Here is a 25,026-nt window from a genome sequence, read left to right as displayed (position 1 = left end):
GTTGTTTTGGTTCAAAATGACAGACTTTTTTTCCTTTGAAGCATGCAAGATAGGTTAAATGTAGACAAGGTGTGCTAAACACCATCATAAGTACAGGATAATCTGGGAGTACAAAGCAGGAGCAGCTAACCTATCTAGGACAGCTCAGGTAAGGTATTCTAAAGGAAGTTAACGTTTAAATGAAACTTCTACCCATCTGGGTAGAAGTTAACCAGATGAGAAGATCTGAGTCACTACGTGACTACAGAAATTTCAGAATGTTTGGCATAGAAAGTAGGGAAAAGAAGAGTATCATCCTAAAATGTTTCAGAAATTAACAGCCTTCTAAACATGGTAAGGCTTTTGGATTTAAGGTGATGGCACTAAATGGTTTGAACCAGGGGAATTGCATGAAGTAGACATGCATTTTAGAAGAATTATTTTGTCTTTAGGGTGAACAGAGTGAACTGAGACAAGACATGAAGCAGGGAATAATCGAGGAGAGATAGGAAGGCAGACTGGACAAGGGTTGAGGATGGAGGTAAAGAGGAAGAAGTCGCTGAACTGGCTACTCAGAAACAGCCTCTTAGGATACAGACATTTCAATGAGGAGGTGGCCAGAGGTCAGTATAAAGCTTTGAAAGCCCAGACTTGACTCTGTCATTTCATCATAAGGAGAGCATTCTGCTGAAGGTTTAATCCACAGTAGTTGAACTAAGGAGCTATGTATTTATGCAGCAAAAGATTAATTTTTTTACAGTGTTCCTGACTAGCAAGCCAAATACACATACTCATTCTCCATGGCATCTACTTTTCGAGGACCTAGCTACCCAGCAAACACCAAATTAGTAAATAGAATTCAAGCAAGGGCTATCTTGTAGCATTTCTATCACTATATTGTTGTTGACACTCTTATTGAAGAAGAGTCACTTCAAAAGTGAAGTGTAATTTAGATTGAATTATTAAAACAAAGAAATGTGTATTATACTTCAGAACAATTTCTATCAAAAAGAATAAAATAAAAAATAAGAAAAACCCTTCTTTCTCCAAACAATCTAGTCGTAAAACCATTAGGTGGGGCAGAAGAAGGTGCGTGTTCATGCCAGCTGAAGGTTAAGGCACCCATAACTCAGCCTAGAGTGGAATAAATGAGCTTGAGTAGGCTGAGAAGGGTACCCTCATGGGGAAACAGCTTGGCATAGACAGAGTTTCAAGAGTCCAATGGTATCCGAGTTCCAGCAGGATGAAAGAGGAATCCACAAATAGGGGGGATCCAGCTCAGAAGCAGAGTGTCCACGCCAGGGAATAGTGTGGGGATTCAGAGCCTGATAATGATGAGAAGGGGGCCCACCTGAGGGTTAAGTCGGCTAGGGGGAAGTCAGATCATAGAGTAGACACAGCATTCTTGCAAGAAGCCACCTGGTATAAAGTATCAGACTGAGAAGAGTGACCCTCTCAGTGACACAGATCTGGGGAGATTCAGGTCAGAGTACAGTGGGCATCCTTGCAAGAGGCCACCTGGTATCAGAGAAGGGCGGGGAATGAGGACATGATCCAGCACCAGAAGTCAAAGTGTATACAGAATGGGAAAGCATCCCGTGAGGGAGTCAGAATGAAGAGTCAGAGCCTGCGCAGGATAAGGAAGACTGGCATACAGGGATGGAGTCAGCCCATATGAGGTTCTAGGGCCCTGATGCAACGATGAGACATTGATTACATACAGGAGGATTACGTCAATATATTAAGATTATAGTTGTATAAGTACATTCTTGCACTGCTATAAAAAAAACCTGAAACTGGGTAACTTATAATGAAAGGAGGTTTAATTGGCTCACAGTTTCACATGCTATACAGGAAGCAAGACTGGGGAGACCTCAGGAAACTTACAATCATGGCAGAAGGCAAAGGGGATGCTGGCACATCTTACATGGCTGGAGCAGGAGAAAAAGAGTAAAGGGGGAATTGTGACAGATTTTTAAACAACCAGATCTCATGAGAATTTACTCACTATCACGAGAACAGCAAGGGGGAAATCTACCCCCATGATCCAATCACCCCAACCAGGTCCCTCCTGCAACACTGGGGATTACAATTTGACATGAGATTTGAAAGGACACAAATCCAAACCATATCATTCCGCCCCTGGCTCCTCCCAAATCTCATGTCCTTCTCACACTGCAAAACACAATCGTCCCTTCTCAACAGTCCCCCAAGTCTTAACTCATTTCAGCATTAACTCAAAAGTCCACAGCCCAAAGTCTCATCTGAGACAAGGCAAGTCCCTTTGGTCTATGAATCTGTAAAATCAAAACAAGCGATTACATCCAAGATACAATGGGGATACAGGCATTGGGTAAATACACATGTTCCAAAAGGGAGAAATCAGCCAAAACAAAGGGCTACAAGCCCCATGCAAGTCCAAAACCCAGCTGGGCAGTCATTAAATCTTTTTTTTTTTTTTTTTTTTTTTGAGAGAGAGTCTCACTGTCACCCAGGCTGGAGTGCAGTGGCGTGATCTTGGCTCACTGCAAGCACTGCTTCCCAGGTTCACACCATTCTCCTGCCTCAGCCTCCCAAGTAGCTGGGACTACAGGCATCCACCACCATGCCCAGCTAATTTTTTGTATTTTTAGTAGAGACGGGGTTTCACCATGTTAGCCAGGATGGTCTCGATCTCCTGACCTCATGATCTGCTCGCCTCAGCCTCCCAAAGTGCTGGGATTACAGGCGTGAGCCACCGTGCCCAGCCAAATCCTTTTTTTTTTTTTGAGACGAAGTCTCGCTCTGTCACCAGGCTGGAGTGCAGTGGCGCAGTCTAGGCTCACTGTAACCTTCACTTCCTGGGTTCAAGTGATTCCCATCTCAGCCTCCCGAGTAGCTGGGACTATAGGCATGCATTAGCACGCCCAGCTAATTTTTTGTATTTTAGTAGAGACAGGGTTTTACCATGTTGGCCAGGACGGTCTCAATCTCCTGACCTCGTGATCTGAAATTTTAAAGCTCCAAAATAATATCCTCTGACTCCATGTCTCATATCCAGGCCACACTGACCCAAGAGGTGGGATCCCAAGGCCTTGGGCAGCTCCACCCCTGTGGCTCTGCAGGGGTCAGCTCCCATGGCTGCTCTCAATGGCTGGTGTTGAGTGTGTGCAGCTTTTCCAGGCACACAGTGCAAGCTGTTGGTGGTTCTACCATTCTGGGGTCTGGAGGATAGTGGCCCTCTTCTCATAGCTCCACTGGGCAGTGCCCCATTGGGAACACTGTGTGGGGGATCCAATCCCACATTTCCCCTCTGCGCTGCCCTAGCAGAGCTTCTCCATGAGAGCTCTGCCCCTGCAGCAGACTTCTGCCTGGACATCCAGGCGTTTCCATACATCCCCTGAAATCTAGGTGGAGGCTCCCAAGCCTCAACTCTTGTTCTCTGTGCAACCCCAGGCTTAACACCATGTGGAAGCTGCCAAGGCTTACAGCTTGCAGCCTGCGGAGCAGCAGCTTGAGATATATCTGGGGCCCTTTTAGCCATGGCTGGAGCTGGAGTGGCTGAAACACAGGGAGTAGTGTCCTGTAATGGGAGGGGCTGCTGTGAAAATCTCTGAAATGCCTTCTAGCCATTTTCCCCAGTGTCTTGGCTATTAAACATTCTGCTCCTCTTTACTTATGCAAATTTCTGCAGCCGGCTTGAATTCCTCCCCAGAAAATGGGTTTTTCTTTTCAACCACATGGTCAGGGTGCAAATTTTCCAAACTTTTGTGCTCTGCTTCCCTTTTAAATATAAGTTCCAGTTTCAGATCTCTTTGCTTGCACATATGAGCATATACTGCTAGAAGCAGCCAGGCCACATCTTGAAAGTTTTGCTGCCTGGAAATTTCTTCCACCAAATACTCTAAATCATCTCTTTCAAGTTCAAAGTTCCACAGATTCCTAGAGCAGGGGCACAATGCCACCAGTCTCTTTGCTAAAGCATCGCAAGAGTGACCTTTACTCCAGTTCTCAGTAAGTTCCTTATCTCCATCTGAGACCTCCTCAGCCTAGACTTCATTATTCATATCACTGTCAGCATTTTGGTCAAAATAATTTAACAAGTCTTAGGAAGTTCCAAACTTTTCCTCATCTTCCTGTCTTCTTTTGAGCCCTCCAAACTGTTCCAACCTCTACCCATTACCCAGTTCCAAAGTCACTTCCACATTTTCAGCTATCTTTATAGCAATACCCTACTCTTGGTACCAACTTTCTGCATTAGTCTGTTTTCTCACTGCTACAAAGAAATACCTGAAACTGGTTAAAGAAAAGAGGTTTAATTGGCTCACGGTTCTGCAGGCTGTACAGGAAGCATGACTGCGGAGGCCTCAGGAAACTTACAATCATGGCAGAAGGTGAAGAGGAGGCTGGCACATCTTACACGGCCAGAACAGGAGGAAGAGAGTGAAGGGGGAGGTGCTACACACTTTTAAACAATCAGATCTCATGAGAACTTACTATCACAAGAACTGCAAGGGGGAAATCCACCTCCATGATTCAATCACCTCCCACCAGGCCCCTCCTCCAACAATGGGGGTTACAATTTGACATGAGATTTGGGCAGATACAAATTCAAACCGTATCGGTACTCAATTCCTTGCTTCTCATTACCTTCATAGTATTTACCAAATCCCCAACCATGGATAAATGCAACTTTCCAATTTATTCAGTGCTTGGGCTGAACAAGACTGAAAAAACATACATAACCATGATGGCTGGTCTCTCTTTAAATTTTCACAAAACCCCTGACACTGTCATGTAATCCCAGAACACCTCCCTTAATCAATTTACTTACTGAGGTTAAAAACTATTCTACGTTTTCTAGGCTCAATCAACCCCTTCTGCCACTCTCAACCAGTAACTTCATTTCTTTTTTCATTTGAGAATATAAAAGCAATCAAAAGAGAACTTACTCATTCTTTCACCACTAAAGTTTCCAATCATATACTCTGCCTAAATCCCTGTTACAATGGATAACAGTGGATGTTCCTGGTATCCCCTCCGGTTGGGCAATGGATCTTATCTCTTTTTGCCTACTCAAGAATTGTGCTCTGTAATTATCCCCTCTCCTGCATCAATGTTTCTGTCCAGAGTCATTCCCAACAGTCTACAAATGCTCTAGTATATCCCACTTTTAAAAACACAATAAAACAACAACAACAACACTTTCCTTTATCCTGTTAACTTCTTCAGCTACTGTCCTATGTCTGTGTCCACTTACAACAAAATTCATAAAATAATTCTGTTTCACTTCTTTATCTTTTCTCTGATTACTGGAACTGGTTTTGTCAAGAGCAACAACGGACTCCACATATCCAAACACTCCTTTCTTGAGCTATCAACATATTTGACACAGTTGATGATTTCCTCCTTATAACACTTTATTTCTTGTCTTCCAAGACACTACTCTCTCAGTTTTCCTTACTTAACGAATTGCTCTTTTACTAGCTTCTCCTCCTCTTCCCAATTTCTAAAGGCATCATCGGCTCTAGTGCTCTAGGTTAAGGTCTTGAATATCTTTTCCATATTCACTCACTATTTGATCTCATCAGGCTTTAAAAATTAACTATGTGGAACTACCTGTATACACTAATGATTCCTAATTTTCTTTCTCCAGTCCTAATCTCTTTCCTGAACAGACTTCTGTTTGCCAACTGGACATCTCCTTTGGATATTTAACACATATCCCTAATTTGCATGTTTAAACCAGATCCACCCAAATTTTTTTTCCATAGTGCCCCTATTATAATAAATGACAAAACTATTTTATCCAGTTGTTCAAGCCAAAAACTTTGGAGTTATGCTTGATGCTTTTACTTCTTTCATACACCATTATCCAAACCATTAGCTAATTTGTTGGTTCTATCTTCAAAATACATCCTAAATCCAAACATTTCTCACCATTCTACCACTACCTTAATCAAGCCACCTATATTTCTCACCTGGATCATCACAAAATCTTCTTAATTTGTCTCTGCCCTCCTATCTTTGCTACCTACAGACAGTCTTCTCTCAGCAACCAGACTGAGCACTTTAAAACATAAATCAGACCATGTCCTTTCCCTGCTCAAAATCTCCCAATAGACAGATTCCTATTTAAATAAGACTAGAATCCAAGGACCTACAGGATCTAGTCTCTCCTATCTTTCTAACTTTATTTTCTACCATTTTCCCTTGTTCTTCCTTGTCATTCCTTGAACACACCAACCATGCTCAGGGACTCTGCAACTAGACTGAATGCAATGTTTTCCTCCCAGATTTTGAACAACTCATTCCCTCTTGAATGAATATTTAAAAGACAACTCTGATTACTCTGTGAGAAAGAGAGAGCTTCAAGAACGAGGGCAGGAAAACAAGTCAGGAGATGATTCTAATAGTTGAAAGGGAATATGACGGTGGCTTGGAACAGGAACACAGTGGCCGATGGAATGAAGCAGACAAATTCTGACATATTTTAGAAGGGTAGGTAAGAATTGCTTATGTATGGATGATGACATTATTTACAAAACTGGCGAGGGTGGGGTACTGAGGTAGTAACAGAGCTGAGAATGTAGGCAGGAAGTGGGTACAAGGAATCAAGAGTTCTGTTTTGAACATGTTAAATTTGAGATGCCCATTAAATATCCAAACAAACAGCTAGACATATATGTCTAGAGTTAAGGAAAGAAGTCAGGGTCAAATATATAAATGTGGTAGTTACCAGCACATAACCAGTACTTAAAGCCGTTAGACTGAATAAGCTCATCCAAGAGAGATAGGGAAGAGGGTTAATGCAAAGATGGCCAACTCTTCTGTCACACTGGCTTTCAGAAATCAAGCAGGTTGGGTGCAGTGGCTCACATCTGTAATCCCAGCACTTTGGGAGACTGAGCCAGGTGGGTCACCTGAGGTGAGGAGGTTGAGACCAGCCTGGCCAACATGATGAAACCCCGTCTCTGCTAAAAATACAAAAATTAGCTGGGTGTGGTGGCACACCTGTAATCCCAGCTACTCAAGAGGCTAAGGCACAAGAATAGCTTGAACCTGAGAGACAGAGGTTGCAGTAAGCCGAGATCATGCCACACTGCACTCCAGCCTGGGCAACAGTGCGAGACTCCGTCTCATAAAAAAAAAGAAATCAAGCAAAGGTAGACCCAACAAAGACTAAAGTATAGCCAGTGAGAAAGAAGGAAACTATGAGATTATAGTGTCACAAAAGCCAAAAAGGAAATATATTTTAAAAAAGAAATAGCCAACTGTGTCAAATCTGACAAGATGTTAATGAGAATTAGAAACTGACCATTCTATCTGGCACACTGAGATTACCGGTGACCTTACAAAGGCACTTTTAGTGGAGGAAAAAAAGAAAACCTGAATGGAGTAGATTGAGGGAAAAATGGGAGTCAATGAAGTAAAGACAATGAGGACATACAAATCTTATGAATTTGGAAATATATTGGAACAGAGAAAAGGTAATGGCTAGAGGGTAAATTGGAGTAAAGGGAGAGTTTTTTGTTTCAAGACTAGAGATACCAGAGCATGCTTATATGCTGATGTGAATGATCCATCAAGAGAAACTGCTGATCCAGGAGAGACGGAAAAACTGAAGGGCAAAATCCTTGGGTGGATAAGAGGGATCAATGAGATCTAGCCTTCAAGGAGCTGGTTCATGTTTAGATAAAACAACAAATAATTTATCCAAGAAAAAACAGTATGGGCACGTATGTACAGTAGTTTCGTAGATTTGATGATTGGAAAATAAGGGAATTCTCATTTGATTCTTCCTATTTCTCAATAAAGTACAAAGCAAAATCATCAATTAAGGAAAGTAGATTGTAGATTTAAGGAGAGAGAAGGTGGGAAACAGTCATTATAGAGAGGACTCAGTAAATGTACTAAATACTATTACATTTCTAAGAGGAAAATTCATAAATATTTTCATAATTACAGAGTTATCTTTAATCACACTAAGGCAGAAACAAATAATAATCAACAGGGGGTCAGTGAATAAACTATAGGATATAAACTCAATGGAATACAATTTAGTAATTAAAAACAATAAAATAGAAGTATAAAATTATATTAATGTGCTAAAATATGTATGTGTGAATGCATTTATGTGCTCATGTAGGCATGGTTTTATAAGCAGAAAAAAGCTTGGAAGAATACATAACAAAAACATAGTGGAACTGGGGTCAGGGAGCGGCGAGAGAGGCACATGATCCCACTAAAAACAAATAAACTATATATGTGTGTGTGTGTGTGTATTGTTGTTTCACTTCTATATGTGCAAAAACAAACCTATAGACCAAATTCTACGTCCTTTACACACACGAATAGTATAAACACCATAATTCAAACAATGATTCATACACAAAGATTTTTATCATGATACTTTTTTTTCTAGACAGTGGGTCTCACTATATTGTCCAGGCTAGCCTTGAACTCCTGGGCTGAAGCAATCCTCCCATCTCAGCCTCTAGAGCTATCTGGGAGTACTGGCACACACCCCCAAGCCTGGCTTATCATGGTACATTTTAATGAAAAACTGAAAGCAATCTAATCTAAGAAAATTACATAACTACTAAAGTGTTCATGCACTTTAAGTAGAAAATATCTCAGACATACAAAACAGTATAAAGATTAAAAGAAACACTTACATACCAAATACCCAGATGATAGTTTTTTAATGACATGGGACTTCATGATAATGTTAAGTGGGGAAAAAAACCCAGAATACAAAATTAAGAGTATGACATCAGCTATATAAAACAGTATTTAAAGGAGGAGGAAAATACATGAAAATGTCAACAACGGTTACTACCGGGTGCTAAAACTGTGTGGGGCTGACTTTCATTTCTCTTTATACTTTTCCAGTGCCAAGTTTTCTATAATAAGCTATTATCATTTTTATAATTATAAAAATACAAAATTGTACTAGCACCATTACCTTGGGATCGTGTACAAATGTATTTCCTTTGGTTCCAGGAGGGAAATCTCCAGTACAAATATATTTTAGACATTCAATGATGGTCTAAAGAAATAGAAAATTACATTATTTCGTTATAAGAGAACCACAGAAGTTTATCATAAAATATGAATTCATTACAAAAATATTATTTATCATGGAAACTATAAAGATAGATAAAATCTGACATTATAAAACCTGTAATAAAAATATGATTAAGTGTTAATCAATGCTGTAAGTTCACAGAAATGCTATATAACTAAGAAGTTATCCTAATATGAAGAATTGTTACTTGGGAAAAAAATAATTATTTTCAACTGAAACCCTTTAAACTAATTTAAGTTAATAATAAGAATGGCTAACAGTTAAGTACTGAATTGTACTAAGCACTCTTACGTACATTTATTTAATTCTCACATTAACTCCAGGCTGTAGGAACTTTTTGTTTAAGAGACAGGGTCTCATTCTGCTGCCCAGGCTGCAGTGCAGCTGCATGATCATGGCTTACTGCAGCCTCGACCTCTCGACCTCCTGGGCTCAAGCAATCCCCCAGCCTCAGCCTCCCAAACGGCTCGGATTATAGTCGTCAGCCACCATGCCCAGCCTGTAGAAACTTTTTTTTTTTTTTTTTGTGGGGGAAGAGAGTCTCCCTCTGTCACCCAGGCTGGTGTAGTGCAATGGCGTGATCTCGGCTCACTGCAACCTCCACCTCCCCGGTTCAAGCGATTCTCCCGCCTCGGCCTCCCCAGTAGCTAGGATTACAGGCATGCGCCACCACGCCTGGCTAATTTTTGTATTTTTATTAGAGATGGGGTTTCGCCACGTTGGCCAGGCTGGTCTCGAACTCCTGACCTCAGGTGATCCACCCACCTCGGCCTCCCAAAGTGCTGGGATTACAGGCGTGAGCCACCGTGCCCAGCTGTAGAAACTATTTTTAATCTCCACTTTATAAATGAGAAAACTAAGGCACAGAGCAGTGAGGTCACTCTCCAACAGTCAGACAACTAATAAATGAAGCGAATAATCTGTATTGAGGCAGCCAGTCCTCATAAACACTATACAGTACTACTCTCCCTTCTGCTAGTATTTAGTACAATGCTAAGTACATACCAAGCATTCAACAAACAACATTTTTACAACAACAAAAGTAAACAAGTTTGGCATTCAATTCTCAACCTTCTCTCTTTCTACACTCTTCACAAATCCTTCCTTTAGACTCTTCTCCCTGCTATACTGACATCGTCTTGCTTTTTCTTAAGCCACTATTCCTGACCAGAATGCCTCTTGGTTATTCTTTCCATTCAAATTTATAAATATTCCCGCGGCTTAAAAAAAAAAAAAAGTCAGTCGTGCACCAACGTTAAATTTTTGACTGAGTTTTAAGAAGAGAAGTTTTCCAAGTTAAGCCCCACTACATCAGTTACATTTTGAAGTTAAGTCATTTATTTTCCATGTATTATGTTTGGACAGTTGGCATACTTGGAAACTCTTTAGTCATGTATGTATCATTTTATAACTTTTAAAGGAATTCTTGTATGGGACAACTACTGAGAAGTGAATGCTATGCTTTGAAAGCAAGGAGACAGCGTTAAAAACATCAATACAGACCAAAGGGCATCCAGTGGGAACTGAACTCTGAGTGAGCGGCGACAGCTCCCGGTATCGTGGGATTCTTAAGGAAACCTTGTCCCCAGGCCAGGTCCGGACATCCTTCCGGGACTGCTTCAGGCTAACTCCTAAGGTCGCTGTAGCCTGCAGGCCACACCGCAAGGCACTTTAAGGGCCTACACCTGTGGAGCCCTAGGGACGCTTCTGCTCCTAAGGAGAGTTCTGAACTTCCCATTTTATTCTCCGAAAGACGTAGCGACCTGTAAACTGAAGGCGGCTACTGAAGACTTACCGTCTTTCCCGCCCCATTGGGTCCAACCAAAATTGTAAGAGGGCTGAAGAAAGTGATAATTTGCTTATCTTTGTCCTCTATTCCAAAACTCCGCACGCCCAGAATGCTCATCTTTTCGATCCGGGACATGTTTGCAAACGTTTCTAATCTCACCAGGGACCTGGAGCCCACAAAGGCTTAACTGAGGCCGAAGCAAGGCGTGCACGGGACGTGAGACCCGCGAATCTCAGGGTCAGGAGGATCCGGGCGGGGAGCGAGGCCACAAGACTGCCAAAAGATCCTGCCGGCCAACAGCGGGAGAGAGGGGGCGGGGGATGGAGCCTTTCCTCCCACACCAGCTGCTTTCCCCGCCAGTGGGGAGAGCGGAGGCGGGGACCAGCCTGGGGCTGCCCGCCGGGGACGCAAAGCCGTAGCCACAATGCGACCCCGCAACCGCGCACTCACAGCTTCCTGCCTCAGCCGCCCTGCGGATCACGTGGGCCTCTAGGCCCGCACGCGTCCACGCCGCTCTCCTGGGGCACGCCGGGAAATCAGAGTCCCGCGGTGCGTGCGCAGCTCCGACTTCCGGGTGTGGTACGGCCAAGCAGACGGCCAGGTGCTGGGTGCTGTTGCCAGGGGCAGCGGACTTCCGGATCTTTGCTGGGGATGGGCAGCCTGGAGAGGCACTGACTTTTGGAAGGGAGACCAAGACCTGTGACGGATGGCGCTTCCCAAAGCTTGATCCTGGGACTCTTGGAATGGGGGTAGTGGTGGGGTGGATTGGAGACCCAGGAAGGGGGGTCAGTTCATGTCAAAACTATTTTCCTTTTCATTCTCATTCTCTCTCTAACGTTCGTGTAGTAATTTCCAGTGATCACATAACATGTGATGACGCCATTGCAGTGGCGGTTAATGGAATGTGCGCATGTGTATTCTTGCGCTTAGATATACCAATTTTAATTTCTAATTGAGTAAATGTTGATAATTATAACTCACGTACACGCTCTTTGAGGTCCCCCGTAATTTTTTAGTGTAAAGGCGTCTTTAAGACCAAAAGTCTGGGAACTAAAACTAAAAGCAGTCTGCAAATACGAAGAATGTAGAGGTAATCCATTCCGATCAGTGCTCCCAGCAATAGATATCTTTAAAAATAAGGGAAAGAGAAGTTACCTGTCTCAGAAGTAACTGAGAATATTGCTTTCTTGGAAACAAACTTAATGGAGGGATATCACATTTAAGGGCCTAGAGGAACATACATAAAAATTACTGAAACAATAGTGGAGGACATTTAAATGAAACACAAATTTGGAATTACTGTAGTGGTATAATTTGCCTCTGCCTGCCTTGGAAAAATGTAGGAAATGTTTCTCCAGTCATACAATCCCAAGCAAATAATTTACAGAACCTAATACATAAATGTATGTGCCAAAGGATGCAAGTGGGGAAGACCAGTGAGAAATAGTCTCTTGCTGTACCAGGTTAAAAAAAACAGAAAGTGTCAGTTATTACAACATACTTAAAATAATTAATGGAACAAAACATTAAAATTATATAGGAATGTCTTACTTGGCAAAGCAAATGTAATAAAACAATGGGAAAAGACTAAAGACCTTTTTTTATTTTAAAATTGTAAAATACACATGAAATTTACTGTCTTGGCCAGGCGCAGTGGCTCACAGCTGTAATCCCAGCACTTTGGGAGGCCGACGAGGTCAGGAGATCAAGACCATCCTGGCTAACACGGTGAAACCCCGTCTCTACTGAAAATACAAAAAATTAGCCGGGCATGGTGGCGGGCGCCGATGGTCCCAGCTACTCAGGAGGCTGAGGCAGGAGAATGGCATGAACCCGGGAGGCGGAGCTTGCAGTGAGCCGAGACCGCACCACTGCACTCCAGCCTGGGCAACACAGCGAGACTCCGTTTCAAAAAGAATTTACTATCTTAACCAAGTGTACATTTCAGTGGTGTTAAGTATACTCACGTACAACCGTCACCACATTTCAACCTCTACAAATCTTTTCATTTTGCAAAACAAACTACCCATTAAACAATAACCCTTTCCTCCCCACATCCTCCAAACCCTGACAACCAACATTCTACTTACTGTCTCTATAATTTTTTACTAAGTACCTCATATAAGTGGAATCATACAGTATTTATCTTTTTGTGACTGGCTCATTTCACTTATAATGTCCTCAAGGTTCATCCATGTTGCAGCTCAGTCCCCAACCCCTGGGTCACTGACCAGTATGCATACCTGGCCTGTTAGGAACCTGGTGGCACAGTAGGAGGTGAGCAGCAGGTGAGTGAACATTACCACCCGAGCTGGGCCTCAGATCAGTGGGGGCATTAGATTCTCATAGGAGCACAAACCGTATTTTGAACTGCCCATGAGAAGGACGTAGGTTGCCCCATGCAAGGGATCTAGCTTGCCCATTCCTTATGAGAATCTAATGCCTGATGATGTGAGGTCGAACAGTTTCATCCCAAAACCATCACCCCACTCCTGTCTGTGGAAAAACTGTCTTCCGTGAGACTGGTCCCTGGTGCCAAAAAGGTTGGGGACCACTGTAGCATATATCAGAATTCAGGTCATTTTTAAGGTTGAATAAGATTCATTACAATACACATCACATTTTGCTTATCCATCTATTGATGGACATTTGGGTTACTTTCACGTTTTAGCTATTGTGAATAGTGTGGCTATATATATTGGTGTATAAATGTCACTTCTGGACCCTGCTTTCAATTCTTTTGGGTATATACCCAGAAGTGGAATTATTAGATCATACAGTAATTCAATTTTTAATTATTTGAGTAACTGCCATACTGTTTTCCACAGTGGTTGTACCATTTGACATTCCCACCAATAGTGCATAAGGGTTTCAATTTCTACATATGCTTGCCAACACTTGTTATTTTATGTTTTTTTTTTATGGTAGCCATCCTGATGAGTGTGAAGTGATACCTCATTGTAATTTTGATTTGCATTTCAATAATTATTAGTAGCATTTCATGTGTTTATTGGCCATTTGTGTATCTTCTTTGAATAATTGACTATTCAAGTGGAGACTTTTTTTTTGAGATGGAGTCTCGCTCTGTCATCCAGACTGGAGTGCAATGGTGCGATCTTGGCTCACTGCAACCTCCACCTCCCAGGTTCAAGTGATTCTTCTGCATCAGCCTCCTGAGTAGCTGGGATTACAGGCACGTGGCACCACACCTGGCTAATTTTTTGTATTTTTAGTAGAGACGGGGTTTCACCATGTTGGTCAAGCTGGTCTCGAACTCCTAACCTTGTGATCCACCCGCCTCGGCCTCCCAAAGTGCTGGGATTACAGGTGTGAGCCACTGCGCCTGGCCAAGACCATTTTTTAAGTCAGATTTATTGAAGCATAATTGAAATACAGTAAAATTCACCCTTTTCCAGGGTACAATTCCATGTGTTTTGGCAAATATAAACATTTGTGTAAACCACCAAGACCTTTTTTTTTTTTTTTTTTTTTTTTAAGACGGAGTCTCCCTCTGTCGCCCAGGTTGGAGTGCAGTGGCGCGATCTCAGCTCACTGGAAGCTCCGCCTCCCGGGTTCACGCCATTCTACTGCCTCAGCCTCTGAGGACTGTAGCTGGGACTACAGGCGCCCGCCACCGCGCCGGCTAATTTTTGTATTTTTAGTAGAGACGGGGTTTCACCGTGTTAGCCAGGATGGTCTCTATCCCCTGACCTCGCGATCCGCCCGCCTCGGGCTCCCAAAGTGCTGGGATTACAGGCGTGAGCCAGCGCGCCCGGCCACCACCAAGACCATTTAAATGAATACTGTGGATACTTGGATATCAGTAGGAAGAAAAAAGCAAATCTACACTTTACTTTACTTACCACTGTAAGTTCTGGTGGATAAAATTTCAGAAAGATATTTCTGGAAGCAATAAAAGAAGAAGCAAGAAATGTAATTACCTCTACTTTTAAAGGGGAATTTTATGACCCAAAGTAGCATAAGAAATTAGCAATCACTGAGATAAGATATTGCTTATCTCTGGTCTTAGCATGAAGTACCCAACATTATCTCTTATGCAGTTTTGCTTTCTTAAAAACGGAAAAAAGTTGAACTTGAATCTAATCATACCTTTAGATGTAACTTTCAGTTCACAGGAATTACAAGGAGTAAGCTAACAGCAACACAGGGTTGGAAAAGGCAAATCCAGAAGCTGGAAACTGTTACAAGACACTGGCACAGGCTCTCAGGAGATCATTATCATTAAAGCAAAGACTATTGTAGATTTTAAAAGACTTATTAAAAAACATATTGTTGCAAATTAAGAGATTTGAGATACGTACCACCCCAATGGAATGCATGGTCCTAGTTTGGAAACTGGTTTTGCCATAGATGTGTGAAGGAAATTTGGGAGATATGTAGGGAAATTTCAATGTAGACTGGAAATTAGATAATAAAAAAATTCTCTGAGGCAGGTGGATCATGAGGCCAGGAGATTGAGACCATCCTGGCTAACACGGTGAAACCCCGTCTCTACTAAAAATACAAAAAATTAGCCGGGCCTGGTGGCATGCACCTGTAGTCCCAGCTACTCAGGAGGCTGAGGCAGGAAAATCGCTGAACCTGGGAGGTGGAGGTTGCAGTGAGCCAAGATCACGCCACTGCACTCCAGCCTGGGTGACAGAGCAGGACTCTATCTCAAAAATAATAATAATAATAATTCTTGTTAATTTCATTGTATTTGGTGTGATAATATTTTGCTATGTAAGAAAATGATCTTTTTTGAGATGCATATGGAAGTATTAGTGATAGTGTGTTATGTTGTCTGTAATTTAAAATACTTCAGAAAAAAAATTAGTGAGTTGAAGGAAAAAAATGGACATGCCAAGGTAACCAGGTTCCATTACAAAAAAATTTCAACTTTGTAACAATGGAAACTATAAAACTAAGATAAAAGCTCTAGGATTGGGGTGGAAAAGATTTGTAATCAAAATGATTAATCCCTAAAATAAAAAGGCAAATCAGTGAAGTCTCCACTTCTTAGTAAACTACTACTTCCAAAAAATATTTAGTTTCACTGGTGCTAAAATTAATGAAATGAAAAATAAAACTACTATGAGATACTGTTTTATACCTAATAGAGAACTTCTTTATTCTTTGTTTGTTGTTGTTGTTTTGTTTTGTTTTTGAGACAGAGTCTCGCTCTGTTGCCAGGCTGGGGTGCAGTGGCGCAATCTCGGCTCACTGCAACCTCTGCCTCCCGGGTTCAAGCGATTCTCCTGCCTCAGCCTCCGGAGTAGCTGGGACTACAGGCGTGCACCACCAAGCCCAGCTAATTTTTGTATTTTTAGTAGAGACGGGGTTTCACTATGTTGGCCAGGATGGTCTCGATCTCTTGACCTCATGAACCACCCGCCTTGGCCTCCCAAAGTGCTGGGATTACAGGCTTGAGCCGCTGCACCCAGCCTGAGAACCTCTTTATTCTTACAATACTTTCTAACATAATTCTCCCTTTTTTCTGATATTAATATTGGTACATGAGCTTTCTTTTGACTAGTATGGATTCGTTCTTAGAAATTGCAATTTAAGGGAAGTGAAACCAATTTTATCATAGGCTAGTTGATATAAACAAGAGACAAGTTCGTAGAACATATTTTTGGTCATAAAAATATCATCAAACTTATAAATAAAGATGAAAACACTTCTATTCAATATTAAACATTGAAACAAATGTGAGCAATAGATACATTTAAGAAAGATTCATAAAAGCAAGTAAAATAAGTATTTACCCAACTATTCCAGTTCAAGTTTGCAGGTGGCTGGAGCTTTTCCCATCAGCTCAGGGTGCGAGGTGGGCACCAACCCTGAACAGGATGCCATTCCATCACAGAACACACACACACGCATGCACGCACACACACACACACGCAGACTGGGACCATGTAGACATGCCAATTCACCTCACATGCACATATTTGGGATGTGAGAGGAAACTGGAGTACCCAGAGGAACCCCACACAGACATTAGGAAATGTGCAAACTCCACACAGCCTGGCCAAGAATTAATTATTGTTTTCTCGTGAATGTTATAACAAAGTTATTCTAGGACCTGCTATATATCTTTGCATCCAACCTTCCTATGTTGTTTTGCATTGTGTATCTCTTGAAGATAGCTGATAGATGATTTCTAATGCAATTTTATAGTATTTGCCTTTTAATAAATGACTTGCATCTGTTTTCAATTACTGTGATTGCTGGTAAATTTAGGCTTATGTCTTATTCCTGTGCTTTTTCTTTGTTTCTTTGTCTCCTTTCCTGCTTTGTAGAATATCCAGGCTTTCCTTATTCCTTGTTTTACTCTACTGATTTGGAAGATACACATTCTATTTCTATTCTTTTAGTGGGCACTCTTAAATTTTTCACATTACTATTTTGAAGTCCAGAGTTAATATCATTAGGATCCTTCTGAACAATACAAGGACTGTAAAATGTGCCAGAAGATCACCCCCCACCTTCCACATTATCACTATTTAGCATTTTTGTTCCTCATTGTCTTCAAATAAGAAACAAAACAAATGAAATCAGTTATTTTTAAACCAGCATTATTCATTTAGGTTTACCAGCATATTTATCAAACTCTTTGATTCCCACTGCTTCTGCGTCACTTCTTCCTTCTGGGTTCATTCGCTCTCCATTAGCAAAACCTTTAAAGCCTGGTGCTAATGGACCTTCAGAGAAAGAAATCTATATCCTGGTGCTAATATCAAGATTAAACAGGCCAGGCGCGGTGGCTCACACCTGTAATCCCAGCACTTTGGGAGGCCGAGACGGGTGGATCACGAGGTCAGGAGATCGAGACCATCCTGGCTAACACGGTGAAACCCCGTCTCTACTAAAAATACAAAAAATTAGCCGGGCATGGTGGCGCGCGCCTGTAGTCCCAGCTACGCGGGAGGCTGAGGCAGGAGAATGGCGTGAACCCGGGAGGCAGAGCTTGCAGTGAGTCGAGATCGCACCACTGCACTCCAGCCTGGGCGACAGAGCGAAACTCCGTCTCAAAAAAAAAAAAAAAAAAAAGATTAAACAAAGCTATTTTTGTGAAAATGCTTTATAAATTGTAAAACCCTGTGAAAATATAAGAGTTATTTTTTCTGGCCAGGCGCATTGGCTCACGCCTGTAATCCCAGCACTTTGGAAGGCCGAGACGGGCAAATCACGACGTCAACAGATCCAGACCATCCTGGCCAACATGTTGAAACCCCGTCTCTACTAAAAATACAAAAATTAGCTGGGCGTGATGGCGCGTGCCTTTAGTCCCAGCTACTCCGGAGGCTGAGGCAGGAGAATCGCTTGAACCCAGGAGGCGGAGCTTGCAGTGAGCTGAGATTGTGCCACTGCACTCCAGCCTGGCGACAGAGTGAGACTCTGTCTCAAAAAAAAAAAAGATTTCTTTTTTCTGCATTGAATATTTTCAGAGGGTAATCTGGTAAAATGTAACAAAAGCTATAAACATGATTATACAAGTTCATTAGCATAAGGAAAATTTTTAAAATTTTACACAGGTGTTTATAGTAGCATTGTTTAAAATTGTGGAAGGCTAGAAACAACCCCAGTGCCTAAAAGTTGGGAAATGGTGATGGAAACTATGGTACATCAGTTTCACCTAATAGCAGGTTATCACTAAAATAATAAGTAGGTAAATTGTATAGATATGTGAAAAAGAAATACTCATAAAAAAGATAAATACAAACTGCATATATTCACTGATTAAAACTGTAAAACTGTCTATGTGTTGGTAAGGATTAGAAGATGATTTCAAAAAACTGATAGTTGCTATACCAAGAAATTCTGTGCTTATTTTCCTATAATGTTGTTTATTCAATTAAAAAATCATATTAAAGGGAGATTGAAAGGATAGAATTTCGAATAGAGTCAAGAAGAAAAAGAGATGTTATCAATTTACATTTAGTCATCATGAAAATTGCGAGGCATCATGCCCAGTTGATTAGAATCAGTTCATGGAAAAGTCATTTGACCTTAAGGACTACACAGTAAAAACCACAGTTATCAGTTTTAAAGACATGTTGCCAATTTGTTACCCACTAATAGAGATAAAAGTTTTAGGGCAAAAGGATGGATGTTACCCACCAATGTAACTTTTCAATATTAATCAAAGTGCTTTTTTTAAATTATAAAATTACCAACCAGTAATTATTTAAAAATCAAAGTACTAATTGTTTATTTCTTTCTATTTCCCTAAAATAATGTGGATTTTAAAAAATCTAAATGGTAGTTCACATTGCCTCCGTCTCTGTAGCTGAACTTTAAAGCTTTGCTCTCTTTTGCCCAGGAGTTCTGCCAAAGAACTCCTGTTGTTTGTTACTTTAGGCTCCTAGCTGCAGGTAAAAGACTCCTTGAGGCCGGGCACGGTGGCTCATGCCTGTAATCCCAGCACTTTGGGAGGCCGAGGCGGGCAGATCACGCGGTCAGGAGTTTGAGACCAGCCTGGCCAAGATGGTGAAACCCCGTCTCTACTAAAAATACAAAAGTTAGCCGGGCATGGTGGCAGGTGCCTGTAATCCCAGCTACTCAGGAAGCTGAGGCAGGAGAATCACTTGAACCTGGGAGGCGGAGGTTGCAGTGAGCCGAGATTGCACCACTGCCCTCTAGCCTGGGTGACAGAGCAAGACTCTGTCTCAAAAAAAAGAAAAAAAAAAGACTTCTTGAGTTTCCACAGTATAGTAATCCTCACTTAATGTCATCAATAGGTTCTTGGAAACAGACTTTAAGGGAAACGATGTATAACAAAACCAATTTTACCGTAGGTGAATTGATATGAACAAAGCTTACATTCCTATGGCATATTTCTGGCCACAAAAATATCATCACACTTCTAAACAAAGACCAAACACTTCTAATATTAAACATTGAAACAATTATGAACTATATGTACATTTAAGAAAGATTCATAAAAACAAGTAAGATAACTTACCCAACTATTCCAGTTGAAGGTTGAAGATGGCCGGAGTTTATCCCGGTAGCTCAAGGTACAAGGTGAGCACCAATCCTGGATAGGGCGTCATTCCATTGCAGAGCACACAGACACACACACATACGCACACACACACACTCACAGACTGGGACTGTGTAGACATGCCAATTCACCTCGCGTGCACATCTTTGGGATGTGAGAGATTGTGCAAACTCCACATAGACAATGGCTTTGGCTGGGAAGCGATTGTTTTTCTTATCAACAGTATAATGAAATAACGTGGAACTAAGCAAAGTTATTCAAGGACCTGCTGTATTCACATTAACTCAACGAGTACAACAAAAGATAAAGTTGTTGTAAGTGCCTGCTTGTTCATTCAGTTACTTATTTAACAAATCTTTATTTTACTGTCTACAATAGGCTAGTCCTCAAGGATGAAGAGATCGATTCAATAAAAACCTTATTCTCAAGGAGCTCATAGTCTACTGGTGAAATAAAAAGGTGCCAACTGCATTACACTCATGGAATTCAAAGTTCTGCTTTTTTTTTTTTTTGAGACAGGGTCTCACTATGTTGCCCAGGCTAGTCTTAAACTCTTGGGCCCAATTGATCCTCTGGCCTCAGCCTCCTGAGCAAAGCCTTTTAAATAATAATGGTAAAAACAATCATTAACTTTTTCAATGTGCAGTATTATTTATTTATTTATTTATTTATTTGAAATGGAATCTCGCTCTGTCACCCAGGCTAGAGTGCAGTGGCACTATCTCAGCTCACGGCAACCTCTGCCTCCTGGGTTCAAGTAATTCTCCTGCCTCAGCCTCCCAAGTAGCTGGGATTACAGGCGCCAGCCACCAAGCCTAGCTAATTTTTGTATTTTAGGAGAAACAGGGTTTCACCATATTGGCCAGGCTGGTCTCGAACTGCTGACCTCAACCAGTCCACCCACCTCAGCCTCCCAAAGTGCTGGGGTTACAGACCTGACCCATCACGCCTCGCCGCAGTATTATTTTTAATACACTTTTTATTTTAAGTAGTTTTAGATTTATAGAGAAGTTTCAAGACTGTTAGAGAGCGTTCCAGTGTGCCCCGCACCCAGTTTCCCCTGTTGTTAACATTACTATGGTACAATTGTCACAACTAAGGAAATAATATTGGTACATTACTAAACTCCAGGCTTTTTCCAATTCCCTTAGTTGTGCCCGTTGTCCTTATTCTGTTCCTGAGTGTCATCCATGATACCACATTGTATGTAGTCATCATGTCTCTTAGAGGCCTCTCTGGCTGTGTCAGTTTCTCAGACTGTGCTTGTTTTTGATGACCTTAACAGTTTTAAGGAGTACTGGTCAGGCATTTTGTCTTTCCATTTGGGTATGCATAGTGTTTGTGTCATGGTTAGGCAGAGGTTACTGGTTTTGGGGAGGAAGATGACAGGGATAAAGTTCCTTTCTTATCACATCAAATCAAAGGTACATGCTGTTAACATGATGTTTCACTGCCGCCATTGACTGGGATCACCTAGCTGAAGTAGTGTTTGATCAGGTTTCTCCACTGTGAAGTTATTCCTCTTATTCTCCCCTTTCCATACAGTTCTCTTTTTTAAAAAGTTACTCTGTGTATCCCACTCTTAATGAAAGGGGGTTGTGTTCCATCTCCTTGAGGGTGTAGTAGCTACATACATTATTTTGAATTCTTGGGCACAGGAGATTAAAATCATTAACTTTTATTTGGAGTTTTGCATTAATAAAGCTCTTTCTTTTTTTTTTTTTTTTTTGAGACGGAGTCTCGCTCTGTCGCCCAGGCTGGAGTGCAGTGGTGCAATCTCGGCTCACTGCAAGCTCCGCCTCCCGGGTTCACGCCATTCTCCTGCCTCAGCCTCCTGAGTAGCTGGGACTACAGGCGCCGGCCACCACGCCCAGCTAATTTTTTGTATTTTTAGTGGAGATGGGGTTTCACTGTGTTAGCCAGGATGGTCTCGATCTCCTGACCTCGTGATCTGCCCGCCTCAGCCTCCCAAAGTGCTGAGATTAAAGGTGTGAGCCACCACGCCTGGCCAATAAAGCTCTTTCAAATACGTTATTTTACAGGTCCAACTCCGAGACAGTTTACAGTCAGGTTGGGGAGATCACACTTATAGAGGAAAAGTTAATGACATGAAAACTTTATAAGAAATTTAATTTTGTACACCCATGTTCATAGCAGCATTATTCACAATAGCCAAAGGATGGAAGCAACATTAGTGTCCATCGACAGACCATGGATAAACAGAACATGGTATAGACATCCAGTGAAATATTATTCAGCCTTAAAAAGGAAGAAAATTGACACATGCTACAACATGGATGAATCTTCAGAATAGACATTATGCTAAATGATATAAGCCAGTCACAAAAAGCCAAGTACTGTATATCAGGTACCTAAAGTCATCAAATTCATAAAGACAGAAAGTAGAAGCATGGTTGCAAGGTGCTAGGAGAATGGGGGCGGGGGTTGGGAGCTGTTGTTTAATGGGTACAGAGTTTCAGTTTTGCAAGATGAAAAGAGTCCTGGAGATTTGTCACACAACATTATGAATGTACTTAAGGCTACTGAGCTGTACACTTAAAAAAATGGTTAAGATAGTAAATTTTATGTGTATTTTGCCACAATTAAACATTTCTAAAAGAAATACAATTTTGAATAAGAAGTATTTTTTATAACTAGCCTTCCAATAAGAACCCACAGTTTTGCTGTAAAACAGAGGCTGCAAAATGGTACATTATACAGTTGCCAACATTTGAAAAATCCAGAGATTATATATAATAAGCAGGATTTCAGGCTTCCTTTTTTGTTGTTGTTGTTGTGCTTTTTTTTTGTTGTTTGTTTGTTTTGAGACAGAGTCTCACTCTCTTGCACAGGCTGGAGTGCAGTGGTGCAACCTCAGCTCACTGCAACCTCCGCCTCCTGAGTTCAAGCAATTCTCCTGCCTCAGCCTCCCGAGTAACTGGGATTACAGGCACACACCACCACGCCTGGCTAATTTTTGTAAAGGCTTCTTTGAAAAACAGAATGATCGGGTAATGTGAGCCCAGGTGTGTCACCTGGCAACCATCAGCTGGAGCTGAGCAGCACCTGCCACCTTTAGACAGATCATGCATGCTATAGTTTCATGTGACCCCCACCAGCTTTGATGTATTACACCCTGCCCATTTCACTCACTGGTCTTGAACTCCTGGGTTCAAGGGATCCACTGCCTGGGCTTACCAAAGTGCTGGGATTACAGGCGTGAGCCACTGTGTTTAGCCCAATTTTTTATTTTTTCTAGAGATGGAGTCTCACTATGTTGCCTGGGCTGGTCTCAAACTCCTGGGCTCAAGCAATCCTTCTGCTTCAGCCTCCCAAAGTGCTGGGATTACAAGCATGAGCCACCTTGCCCGGCCTCCTGTGATAGAATTTAAGCACTCAGAACTTTGTGTATTTAAGGTACTAAAATAACAAGTTATTTGGCAATTCCCGTGAAACTTTCACCTAAGCCCTAACTTCCTCAGTGTAACACAAAGGTGTCAGGGGGAATCAGAGAGAACGCTCTCATATTCTCTGGGAAGAGAAAGCTCCTGCCAGAACTCAGCTTCTTTTCTGAGAATACCATTTTAAGAGCACTTTGACCAAGCCTATTGTGATTCCTACCTCACTCCCGAAGGATTTTCTGAAGTGAGCCAAACTTCTGCAGTCTCAAGGAAACATTTCTCAAGGAAAACATTTCTCAAGTGCGCAAATCAGACACGTCTAACCAAGAGTCCAAAACTTCAGCACAAACAAAACCAAACGTGGTACAAGAAGGCCGCCACTGAAATCCAAGACTGTCTTTATCTTTCCAGTGCAGAGCTGGGATTGCATATGTATGAAAGGTGTGTCTACCTCCCAGCTGCCTCTACTTCTCATACACAACTGCACCTAGCTTTGGAAAACTGTTCTGGGCAACAATTTGTGTTTGGTACCATCTGTTCTTGATGCTCAAGACAGGCCTGAAGTCAGGCTTCTAGGCTGCCAACATAGAGCCACTCTGGGATGCTCACTGAAGCACTCTATTAAAAACAATGACCCACATACACCTCCTTCATATGTGTTCAGGCCAGGGAAAAAGGAAGTGTGTGATCTAGGAGGGGGCCTCATTTGTACCTTTCTGGGATTACAGGTCTGAGCCTAAGGAACAAAGGCTGATTCCCCTAATTTCATGGCCTGCCCAAGGTGTGAAAGGACACCTCCACCCTTATGGGACATAAAGGAGAGGACACATCCATGTATTATGTATCTGTGACAGATATTTATTGGTTGCCTTCCTAGAATCTGTGTCCCCCTTACTACTGGGACCCCACATTTCTCAGCTATGCAGTTGAGGTGGGATTAGGGTCACCTCTAGCTCCAGGGAGAGCCAATCAGTATATACTACACCCTGGTCACAGTTGAAGGATGAACATGCGACCCTTGTCAGAAAGAGACTGAATTTGAAAGCTTTTGATTAAACAATCAGAAAAGCACAGCTTGCTTTTTCCTGCCGCTCATGAACAGAATACATATAGATCCAGGAGTCTGGACATCATCTTGAGACCTCAATGGGAAAGGTGCCCAAGGATGGAGTCAAGGAAGAGTCACTGAAGCCATCAAAATGTAAAAGAGCCTCCATTCCTGGACTGTTAGGTTCTATGAGCCAATACCTTCCCTCTTTATCTTCAACAACTTTAGGTTAGGTTTTTAGTCACTGGCAACAGAAAGGATCCTAATCAAGACCCCAGTGAACAGAACTCGACCCTGCCAAGGCTTGGCAGTTTCCATTTTAATCACTGTCTTCCCACCAGTATTTTCAATTTCTTTTAAGACAGATTAATCTAGCCACAGTCATGGTAGAACATAGCCGATCTAAAAAAAAAAACATTCCCAATATTTATGTATTTTAGCATAAAATTCTGTTTAGTGGTCTACCTTATACTTTGTTTTGCACACATCTTTTAAGAGGAAGTTAATTTTCTGATTTTAAGAAATGCAAATGTGGGGCAATGATGTATCAACCCAAAGATTCTTTGTAATAGAAAATGTTTTTAAAGGGGGGAAATAGGGATTTTTATTATTAAAAGATAAAAGTAAATTTATTTTTTAAGATATAAGGCATTGGAAACATTTAGTTTCATGATATGCCATTATTAGGCATTCTCTATCTGATTGTTAGAAATTATTCATTTCCTC

The 25,026-nt window shown here is 41.6% G+C and overlaps 1 protein-coding gene across 4 annotated transcripts in view; it reads right to left on the bottom strand.

Annotated features, from left to right (window-relative positions):
• Positions 1-11,955, bottom strand: part of RAD50 (RAD50 double strand break repair protein) — an 89,469-nt gene extending 77,514 nt beyond the window's left edge. The window contains exons 1-2 of one of the 4 annotated variants that reach the window (XM_019027582.3): positions 11,824-11,955; positions 8,927-9,010 (exon numbers count right to left, since the gene is read on the bottom strand). Coding sequence is in view for 2 of the 4 variants with exons in the window: in XM_004042473.5 (XP_004042521.1) it covers positions 8,927-9,010; positions 10,845-10,973 (213 nt within the window). In the remaining 2 variants the exon portion in view is untranslated. Of the gene's footprint in view, positions 1-8,926; positions 9,011-10,844; positions 11,711-11,823 lie in introns of those variants that run through there. The other 3 variants (XM_004042473.5, XM_055386572.2, XM_063706781.1) reach the window with 3 other exon arrangements.
• Positions 11,956-25,026: the final 13,071 nt, after the last annotated feature.

The sequence above is a fragment of the Gorilla gorilla genome, chromosome 4, assembly GCF_029281585.2.
Source record: "Gorilla gorilla gorilla isolate KB3781 chromosome 4, NHGRI_mGorGor1-v2.1_pri, whole genome shotgun sequence".
In the NCBI taxonomy this organism is placed as follows: Eukaryota; Metazoa; Chordata; class Mammalia; order Primates; family Hominidae; genus Gorilla; species Gorilla gorilla.
Note: the sequence above shows the minus strand (reverse complement) of the source record. Positions and strands in the feature narration are given on the sequence as shown.